At 40.9% G+C, this 11,669-nt stretch overlaps 1 protein-coding gene across 1 annotated transcript; it reads right to left on the bottom strand.

Moving 5' to 3' along the window:
- Nucleotides 1–10,112: 10,112 nt before the first annotated feature.
- On the bottom strand, nt 10,113–10,566 carry LOC112459993. The gene is made up of 2 exons (XM_025024396.1): nt 10,434–10,566; nt 10,113–10,366 (listed from the first exon to the last, which is right to left on the bottom strand). The coding sequence occupies exons 1-2, from the start codon at nt 10,561–10,563 to the stop codon at nt 10,113–10,115; spliced, it is 384 nt and encodes a 127-aa protein (XP_024880164.1). The 5' UTR covers nt 10,564–10,566.
- Between the last annotated feature and the right edge of the window lie 1,103 nt (nt 10,567–11,669).

Below are 11,669 nucleotides of genomic sequence, written 5' to 3'. Positions count from 1 at the left end.
TTAGTGTTTAAAAATAGAGAATTTCGTGTTCAAGAATTGACAGCCAATAAAACTCAAGAATGGCCAATTAGCTCTAAGCAAGGTATCTACAATAGACCGAGAATTCGCAGTCATCACGTGATTGATCCTGCTTAAGTAGTCCAATAATGGCTTTGCATGCTTTTTTACAAATTGTGCAGAAGTCTTATCCTAAGATTATTCTGGGCTCATTCTCTTGTTTTTAATCCTAGGATAAGACACAAAACTTCCGCACAATATAGTCATTTGTAAAAAGCCACCTCTGTAATAAATATCTGTTATATTAAACTACCTAAGTAGGACCAATCACAAGCTCTTGCAAATACCCGGTCTCTTATATATACCCTAGCTCTGAGGTATAAGTGCGTCTCTAATGGAATAAATATTTATTATTTAGTTGCCACTGTGTCATATAAGATCAAAGAACATAGAGACAAGCGAATTTACTTGGTAAAGTACATAAATTAATATCATCATATTTCCAACTATAATTTTTATAACCCAATCTATAACTATAACCCAATTTTAAATAATTTTGTCATTCGTAAAAAAAACAGCGTAATAATAAGAATATAAACAATTTAATTGGATTCTAACATCCAATAGCGCTTATTTAAATTGGCCAATCAGCAATAAGAATTATGTATTTGTCTTCTACGGTTTGAATTGTCATTACACGTGTCTAGAAACACACATTGTCTATCATATATACACAGGACGTGAAGATAGGTAAATTCTCAATTTGGTAAGTTAAACAAAATAATATTGATAAGTATTTAACTGTCGAATCCAAGAATCCCTATTTACGATTTAATTTATTATTGTGATGGTTTATTAGTTAATTTACCATGCATTTCTTTAATGTGTATCTTTCCATGTTTTGATATCATTTGACATTATTTTTCATATACAAAATAAGCACACGTGCTGTAAAACCCATCCAACTAAAATGCTATTATCAAAAACTGAAACTAATAATTGTTATTTAAGTTTTAATTCTTAATTATTATACATTATTTGAAGTTATTGTAACCTGCATGCATTTATGTTTAGCATGTGTAAAAGATAAAAAAATTGATTGTCTTAAATAATCTAGACTACTTAGACATATTATATAAATTTTAGACTTTAATTTAATAAATTTAAAAGCATTGTAACTTTAAATTTAAGATTTGTTAGACTAATTAAAACTGTGATTTATTAAAGAATGGTTACATATATCATAAATAAATATGTTTATAAGTATATAACTCTGTTCATACTAAGTAAATCTTAAGGACGTTCTCTCGTCCTTATACTAGAGAAAATCGATTTTCTTAGGATTTTCTTGAAACTGTGAATATACGTTAATTTAGGTGTGCTTTATGCGTGGTATAAATTTCAGTACCTCTTCCGGTATAAAAAATAAAGATACTGAGCCTCAAAGTTTCAAAAAAAATTTTAAAATTTAATTTTTTTAGTTTTGGCATTTTTTCCTTATAGAACTCGACGAGAGGAGCAACTTTGGTCCTCTTGGCCAATCTCGTATCTCTTACCGTTTGGCCTGGAAAACCTTTTCATTAGTAAAAGTTGAACCTTTGAGGCTCAATATCTTGATTTTTTATACCGGAAGAGGTACTGAAATTTATACCACGCATAAAGCACACCTAAATTAACGTATATTCACAGTTTCAAGAAAATCCTAAGAAAATCGTTTTTTTTTCTAGTATAAGGACGAGAGAACGTCCTTAAATTTTTTTGTCACATTATAATTTCTTACATCTTAAAACAATTTATATTCATTTAATTTATCTTTTGAAAGTATCATTCTTACACCTTAAGATAATGAATTTTCTATATAAAGATTATTATTAATTTCATAGATTATTATCATATTTATATATACCAAGTGAAAGCAGAATTATACTTTGTGTAAAGGGATGAGATGATCAAGTTGTGTAGGTGTTTTTTAATATAAAAGTGATTTAACAAAAAAATGCGTTACTTGTCGCATTCATATAAACTAAACGCAACCGTTGCATATGTTAACATTTTTTATACAAAAAGAAGAGATCTTTTCGACGATCACATTGACGAGACACAAGTTTACATTAATATTCAGTTTCTTACCTGTTAAAAATGTAATAATATTAACCTATAATGTTTTATCCATTAAAATATTTTTTTGTTTATATGACGTTATAATTTCACATATATTAGCTTTACGTGTGCAACGGTACAGAGTAGAGCGAATGACTGAATTTGCTGTAACATAAAAAGTCGCTAAATATATTTTTCTTACTTTGATAAAGATTATGATTAATGCATGAACATAATGTAATGGTATATAGATAAGAGAGATAATAATAAAGAGCAATTACATTACGTAAAAGAAATGTATATCTTTATTTCCCTTATTATTATGTATCTTTATTGCAATCGCATCGATCGGGAGGGCTCGTGGCGTAAGAAACGATCATCGACTCTATCTCAGTCGGCGCCAAATCCATCGATCGACGTTACCATCGCTTCTCGACACGAGATGGTTTCGGTGCTTTCGCGCGAAATCGGGTCTAGTAACGCGATTGATCGCTACCGTCGACTGTCGACATTGAACCGAGACAGACGGAAAGAAAAAGAGAGTGAGAGAGAGAATGAGAAAGGTGAGAAGGAATGAGTTGAGCAGCGTCGATTTCATGCCCCGACTGTACGCGATAGTATCGCGGTGACTGTGGGAAAACGATCCCGGCGCGAAAGAAGCCCGAAGAGCCGTGATAAAAAGCGTTAAACTCGTGATTAGACGCGGATTCGCGCATGCCCTTGCTTGCGCCGGATCCACCTTTGTGTCGCGCTCCCACCTTGTCCACACCGCGGTCATCGCGATTTCTCGTTGTAAGGCGAGACCTCCTCATCGATCGACGTGCCGAGACAAGCCGAGCCCGATTTTCTGGAAATCGAGAGAAATGCCCGCAATTTCTCTCGGTTTCACGGCACGAGCTCAATTTCCGTCACCGTTGGTCAACGATGTTAGCGATCTTCGAGATCCGCGGTACGGATCGATGAACATGAACGTTGGTTCCCACACAGCGGAGCACAAAGTTTTTAATTACTTTTAAGCAGTTATTAATTACTTTAATTACAATTTAATCACCTTTTTAGATTTATTCTAAATGCCAAAATAACTTATTAATTTGATGATTAAAGTATGTGTGAGAGAAAATGTCAGAATCTCTCTTTGTCGTAAGAGAGAATGATTCTTATCTATTTTTTTAATAAATTTGATAAATGTAATCTTCCGCACATAGTATTAACTGTCCATTCATTTTGACCAAATTAAATTGTATTCTGCATGTATTGTAATTCTTTGTTTCATCTGCTTTTCACGAAGAATCTATAAAGTGATTAATATTTTTAAACAATCGGCGAACCGATGCTGTGATTTCGACACATTTTGTGTCGCGATGAATGAGCTCCGATTTAAATGGCTAATCACGATTAGTAAGTTGTAATTATCACTATTTATTTAGAATATTATGGTTATCCAACCTAGCGGATGCCGTGGAGACTTTTTGAGGCGACTCATTCATAAACTCTGGAAGGCACCAGAGGTAATGTCGCGGTGATATCGCCTCTCGTGCCTCGGATTCAGGAAATTTATTACGCCGTCTCGCGAGTAAACTCGGTAGGGAAAAAAAGAACGAAGCCGAGAGGAGGCGATAATGAAAAGAGGGGCTGGCCGCGAGTGGAAGAAAGAGCGAGCGAGTAGTCCGTAGAGCCGCGTATATACGTAGCGTTGACCCAAACGCGTGACAAATTCATCGTGTCACGCCGCCTCACGCGTTTTGAGGAGCTCGGACCACCTCGTATAAAACGAAATAACGCGACGCAATCATCGTAGGGACCGTCGTCGCCGGGACCGTTGAAACGCGAGGCGATAAATTAAAACTAGGAGAAAACGCGGGGCTATTAGCGTACCATTAGCGGCGCTGACCATGCATGACCCCTTCGCAGGACTCCGGTTTCAAAACGACCCTCTTGCGCGTTGCGTCGCCCCCTTCGAATAATCTTTGTCCCGCATATATTCGAATCGTCGATTATAGAATGATTATACTTCGTCTCGTAACTCGGATTCTTCAAATTGGTTTTTGATATGACACATTCCGGTTATTTCATTCTATATTTTAATTTACTTTGAGTAAAAATATATCGAGAACCTTTTTACATTTATTTTACATTTGCATCGTTGCTTGTAGGTACAGTTATATTATTAATAATAGAAAGAATCTTCTTCCTCCGGTGTATTAACCTTTCCAATATTTCCCAAGGAGTTGTCACGATATAAATTCTTCGATTCGCGGTACATAATTGCGCGAAACCGGAAGCTCTCATCGTGGAATTCCGAACCGGCGCGGCGGCTGTGCCTAAATTTAATACTGACGCGATTATAACTTTGAAATGCTGTTATTAACATTCGGAATTCCTTTCCGCGGATCTCTTGCAGGAAATATTATCTGACGCTTTGCTTCTTGACGACGCTGCCGTTTCACTTCCTTATTTGCGCAGATGTCGAACTTAATCAATAAACAATTTTTTTCTTGAAATGTTTGGCCGAAAAATTCGAGGATACATTTGGAAATCCGCGCTGTTCCGGTGGCGTCGCTGAAGGGAGCGGCGATTCGATATTGATATCGTTGTTACACCGGATACTCATATAAGAATCCGCACGAGCCGTACAGTCTCACGTTTACGGTATGGCACGACGCGGCGGCGGACTTCGGAGGCTGCCCAGGACCGTACAGGATCGATACATCACGGGGTCCCAGCGGGGTGTCGAGATACCATCTTAGTTAGTGTCTTCGAATAGACGTGTACCTCGCTCGAACGAGCCAGCCTCGTCATTATACTCCTATCTGCCTATCTATATCGGGGCCCGATATTCACGAATACGATCTGTCTGCATTTCGAACGTTCGATGTCGGCCGGTGGAACGAGGTTTCGCCTCGGTAGCTTTTTACAACATTGTTAGCGCTAATACGCATCTTCTTTCGTGGTTCGGAATACATATCATATCGTGCGAGAGATGGACGTGCATGCGCGGAAAAAAGAATAATTGCAATTCTCCAAATGTTCTTAAGATATTTCATTATAAAGTTCAAATAAGATTGTGTATGTTGTATTAAGCGCTTATACTGAGATTTAACTCTAAATTTATGAAAGATAAATTGACTCGAGTGTCGAGCGGTTGGTCAAGAATACGTGATATAATTGCCACGCTTTTTCGAACATTCACCGCGAAAGCCAACAGAAAAACGTGATCTAAAATGTCATAGGGACGGTATACTTAAATCAATTTCATCATTCTGTAAAAGTTGCAACAATCGGTGCGCCAGAACGTTTCGCGTCCCAGACAATTACGGGCATCGAGCGGCAGAGTTACGCCTACGATCGTTCGCGTTACAAAATCGTCGGTCAGAAAGATTAACAAAGGGTTCAGGACTGCTTCATCTGTTCTCGATCTAATAGCAATAAGAACGAGCTCCCCTTATTTCTTATTAGGCCTTTCGCAATTATATCCCTCATTGAACAAATCTAAATTATCAAATAATTGCAGAATTGCACCATAAAACGGTAATGTTTCCATATTCACGATAAATCGATTAAAAGAAATTAAATATTTTTACGATCGTATTACCGATGAAGTTATTGTATGTACAAAACTTGACAAGATTAATCTATATTTATTACGCTGAGAAAAAAAATTGTTAATCCAAAGACATATTTAGCCCTTAAGTGCCACCCGGGGTCCAGCGGACCCCAGACCCTTTAGAATGATATATTTTCAAATGTTCCCCCCAAAAATGGAGCTCATGCTCCCATTGATGATAGTTGAGTGATTGACCTACCCGGTTGTACACTTAGCAGTAGGTCAGTTTACTTAATTTTTTATACTATGTTGAAATTGAAATTTTAACAATATAAGCATTTTATTCTCTTTTCTAAGCCTTGAACAATACTGAACATAATTTTCTTAACTAAATATAAAAAAATCAATGAGTAAGGAGACATTTTTCATGCTGGGGTCTTTTAGACCCCATGTGTCATTTACGAGATTCTTGAGAGGTGTGGCATTTAAGGGTTAGTCCGATACGTTCAACTAAACATTTTAGTTAGTTAACTAAATATTAGTTGTTTCAATTTATTTCGTTTCTTTAATCAAGAATTAATTAATTCAACTAATGTTTAGTTAACTAACTAAAATGTTTAGTTGAACGTATCAGACTAAATATTTCTTGGGATTGATAAATTTTTTTTCTCAGTGTAGTTAGTACTCGTGATGCTACCCTAGATAACATTGTTAAATAATATTGATCTCTACAAATATATTTTTTCCTTATACCGGCTTTTATCCTCTCTTTCCGTACCACCTAGCCCCACGTTACACCGATCACTCGAGATAGTTAAACACCGACATGCATTATGCGCGACACGCCCGACTTTATTGTTCATTACGATAATGAGGAGGTGAGCTCGAGAGCCTCACGGACGGCGATCAATTAGCGAGCGCGACACCGGCGTTATAGGTAACCCGAAACTGGGGAATGAATAAAAGTTGGAGAACGCATTGCGTATAGCGATCGCGGCCATGCGGCCAACCGGTCTCCCGGGACCCGCGCTCACCGGACGCATAATCGGCACCAAATTCGAGAGAATGCGAGACACGTGTATTAATTTCACGGGACGGCTCGTAAAACTCGTGCCTTTACGATTCTAGCGCAGATACGGCACGATGGGGTCGGCGCCGAACCGGGCAGGCAGGTAGATGCAGGTCGGAGCGTGCAGCACCAGGTGGGATGGATGGTATGAAGTCGCGCGGAGGACCCCGCCGCCGGGGCCCGGTTATTTATTCAAAATGTACTTATACGCGTTAAGCGTTTAGCGCTTTGTTGCGCGAAATAATTGCGTCGCTGGTTCAGCAACGAGGGCCAGGTAGCCAACTGCCATGCCGGAGATACTCGACTCGGCTCAACATGACTCGACTCCGTCTCTCGGCCCCGACACAGCCACCAGGCTGTGCGAGAATAATTGTTTATTTCGAGCCGACGATATATATATGTATATATATAATGCAACGGAGAAATATGATGCCTCGTTTCGCAAATTGGTCGCGTCGCTTTGTCATTACCGCCACTGGATTGACTGTTACCTATATCGCACGTTTTACTCGAATGCGAGTTTAAACGGCGTATCTTTGTGGAATATCGACTACCGTTCCGCGACAACCGATTGTCACGCTTGTACAACCGACATCGATAAGGCGCCCGCGCGGAGTGGGCGTGCTACAGGTTTGTAAGCGTTCGACCGTGTGTGGGTGCGGGATTGCAGGAGGCGAAGATTATCAGAGGAGCGTACCAAAAAGTACAACGAGAGCACCGAGATTTTCAGGGCTCGATAATCGTTGCCAAACCGACCCTCGTTACCTGTTTAAATGTCCGCGACGGAGAAATTTGCGACAAAGGCAAGCCCATTTTGTTAATTGCCCAAAATTCCGGGTCAACGTCGTTAAGTAGTTGCTTTTAAGTGTTTCTCATGCGCCCGACCTCGCACTCGTCTCACGGGAAACGACTCGAATATTAATTAAAATTACGCTACAGCTTAGCAGGAAGTCCAATATATTTCAGAGAACGGGCGACTTTATTACTCGCGATTTCGCGATAAGCTCGTCGCGCGGTTATCTATTTGCCGACTAACGCGACTTTGACACCGCTAATGCCTTTGGTACTTCTCTTAGACAGATCCTGCTTTCGCCAAATAATGTCCACTGTTGATTACCGTAAGAGTGCAAACATTCCGAATGGTCTAAATAGTGAAATAGAATATATTCGTATATATGCTCCACGAAAATAGAGAAAATTTTTTCATTATATAACATAGACGACATTATCTATAATTTTTACAATATCCACAAAATTAATTTTTGGGAATGTGTCTTCTTTTAAATGAAGTCGTCTTATACAAAGTGCAATGAAAGCCGTGTTTCCGATGATAATATCGTAATCAAATATTTGTCGCAGTGTATAGTATTTTGAGGCCCAATTTATTTCAGCTCTCCTGCATCTTTCGGCAATCTTAGTTTGAGTATCCTATCAACGACATCACAGTCGATACGAATCGACTGTTCGCGGAGAAAATACCAACGTCGTTTTCGATTATTTATATCTATTGTAGCTAATCTGCAAAGAGAAAATGCGCGCGCGTAGTGTTGGTTGACGATCCGTTGCAAATGGATGCTCCTGCGGCATACGTTTCCCGAAGTCTTTCTCTCTCTTTCCCGTTCTCTTTCGCGCACGCCATTCTTTACGACGCCAATTACTTGCCGAGCGATGGAACGCTTACGGGGTATTGACGAGTGGGTTCCCGTTACCTTGCAGGGCGATCTTCGACTTGGCATCGATTTGCCCTCGAAATCGAATCGCCGTGGCGTCGACACGCGAGAAGAACTCGCAAGCATCGTCTCGAGCCGAGCTATCTCGGGTTTCTAACAAATTCTTTTTATACACAAAGAGACAAATTGAATAAAAACGTGGATTGATAATTGGCAGCAGATATGCGTGTTTAATTCGGGCGCGACTGCAACGACTGTAACGAGGCGTGCTCGTTACATTTTTCATACGACCAGGTATGTTAGCGATCGATTCTTTAAATTGTCCGTCGTTGATTCGGGCCCATCATCTCTCTTCCCCAATTACAAGATACTTTTTCATGAAACACACGGGACGAGCGTGTAATAAATGATAGGCGATAGATCAGGTGCGATGTTATCGGTAGCGGGCAGTAAACCCGTTTCTCCGCCCCGTTCCCCGCTCGCTTTCAGCTATGCTTAATTTATTCGGATGATCTTGTAAAGAACGTCCGCGCGTCTAGCGCCTGCACCTGTAAACGGTGCTCAGCCACTAAACACTAAACGCCAAACGCGCGCGAGGCTGCTGCCCACCGCGCCTGAATACAATCCGCCATAAAACGTTCTACTAATAACGCCGCGATCGGACTCGTAAAAGCCGCTGAACGAAACCTGTCTCGTTCTCGCGATCCGATCGAGAGCCTCAAATCCTGCCTCCCCCTGTCTCACTCGTTCTCCCTGCTTCATTCTCGTCCGCTTCTCCTCTTCGACCTCGACCGACCCCCTCGTCGTTTCATCCGTCGACCCACGCCTCGGCTGCCCTCTCGATTACCGGCCTCAATAAATGCAATTAATGATCTGTCACGTTTGATCCTGACTTACTAATCGCCTTGGATCCCGTTTTAACAGAATATCAATAGGGCGTTAAAAAATCTGTGGACGTTTTAACTCTTCGGCCCACAGCAGCAGCAGATTATCGACAAGACATTTCGCCAATAAACAATTTGCACAATAATAAAGCGTGATTGCCGAGATACGAAACGCACTACGCCGAAACGTTGTTGCGCAAAATAAAAATATATTGATTAGTTCGCAGCGGATTAATATTATAGCGGATTTAGCGATGAATATAATGGTCAGATACAAATTTTACATTTGTATGTGCATTTTATTTAAGAGATATACATTTATATGCATGTTTTTACATACGGTACGTATTTCTAGACATGAAAAAAAAAAAATTTCGTTTTATCATCATCGTCATTCCAAGGTGAAGTAAAATGCATTTCTTTACATTGCGCAAGTCTCTATGCGTTTGTGACTAAGAAATACTTTCAACCGTGTACCTTTCACGATTCGTCACCGCAATGCTTCGCGAATCCTTCGATCCCTCGATATCGCACCGATCTAATCGAAGCCTCATTAACGAACCACCAATGTAACCGTGCAATATTACGGGACAGTGGTTCTCCATCCGACTTTCTTCATATGAGACATACGAGCGGCGAGTTGCTTCATGAAAACGATGCGTCGATAGGAGCGATTTGACACAACTCCGAGATAGTTGATTAAATCTGATAGAACTTTTTCTCATGAAATTATAGATCGTTAATTACAAGAAGAATTTGAGAGGAACTTTTTGTTGACAGTGATGATAAATCTGCAGATATTAATATGCGTCTCCTCGCATTGTATCAGAATCTAGAATGGAAAGCATCTAAACTTTCGGATCGCGCATCTGCGCCGCGGTGTGGGGTTCAATGTACCCGGCGTAATTACCACAAACGAACCTGAAGACAGACGACATGTAACTCTCCTGATGCGGACAGGAGGGCCGTGCAGTCACGTAGCCGGTGAACAGGGTGGGAACGGGTCCATCGAGGTTCGTGCGATGCGACGAAAAAGCCTGAGTGCCGTGGAAAGAAAGACGTGGCGGCGACGATGGCGGCAACACCGGGAAGAGGAAAAAGTCTGGAAATAGAAGTCAGCTGAGCGAGACTTAGTGCGCCTACTCTCGATCGACGGGTAATTACGAGACCTGCGTGAAGAGCAGACGATATCGAAAGAGCTCGTGCCGACAGGCGTGACCCTCCTTCACTCTCGTTGCCTCCTGCCACGGCAGAGGATTCTCTTTGTTCCACTCCGCGGCCTACCTTCGATCCATCCATCCATTGCCCTCTCCTCCCCCGTCCCCTTTTGCCTCTTCTCGTCGTCACGGATATAGCCAATAACCGTAGCATCTACCTACTCCACGCCAAATTCCAAAGAGCTAACTCGATATATACGATCACGTCGAAAGCGATATCTTCCGGTACTTTCTTGCACGCTTCGTACGCGCGGCGAAGAAATACAGCGATACGTGTGAACGGTTATCGGCAAAACGAACGTGATATTGTTTTCACGGTAAATCTCTTTCGGTCAAACTTCGGAAGAACATTGAAGGATCCTCCACGGTTACGCGAAGAAACAGAATGCAGAATACTGAACATCTTCCGTCGTTCTTCATGGTTAGCCGGTGCGCGTTAGCGTTCTTCGCAAAGAACAACGTATCTTCGCGGATACGTTTCTTTCTCCATGTCTCTACAATCGCCGCACTTTTATCTTATACTCTTTTTCTCCCTCCTTTTTTCATCTCGCACTCTTCTCCAGGCTGAAGACCAATAATCGTAACATCTCCCTCCGGAATTCCAGAGAAACGGAGAACTTAACTGTCGGTGACGTTGTCGTCTAATGAAAAAGTCGTGGCTGTCATCTCCCCGTGGTTCTCCACGGCACCGGCGCGCTCCTTTTCCGCTCTTCTGCGACGAGTGTGAACGAGCAAGCACCTAAGAGATGATTCATGCTCATGCCTATCCACGTGGAAAACGAGGAGGAACGGAGAAGAGAGAGAGCTCGTGTGATCGCTCTCTACGCGGTACATAAACGCGCGCGTATCTGTGCGTGTAAATAGTCAACGCGGCAAGAATGTTAAGTGCTCGTCTTTTACGAGACGTTGCATCGTAATTAATAATAATGGTAGGATAAATTATTGTGTGAGAGTCCGGTGACGTAAGGACGATCACCGGACACGATAGCCAACGAAAACGTAGAAACATCAAAGTTACAGGTGCGTTATTAACACTCCGCCAGCGTCTCGAGAATTTTATTTCGAGCTATTAATCCGTGCATTAAAACAACATAACTAAATTAGAACCAAATGATCATCGTTCTGCGTAAAAGTCTGTTTATTTATAAAATAGATAGTTTTTATCAAATAATAATAATAATATGGACA

Source organism: Temnothorax curvispinosus, unplaced genomic scaffold, assembly GCF_003070985.1.
Source record: "Temnothorax curvispinosus isolate PA1 unplaced genomic scaffold, ASM307098v1 QBEX01010285.1, whole genome shotgun sequence".
Classification (NCBI taxonomy): Eukaryota; Metazoa; Arthropoda; class Insecta; order Hymenoptera; family Formicidae; genus Temnothorax; species Temnothorax curvispinosus.
The sequence above is the reverse complement of the archived record's forward strand: the minus strand, read 5'-3'. Positions and strand labels throughout refer to the sequence as shown.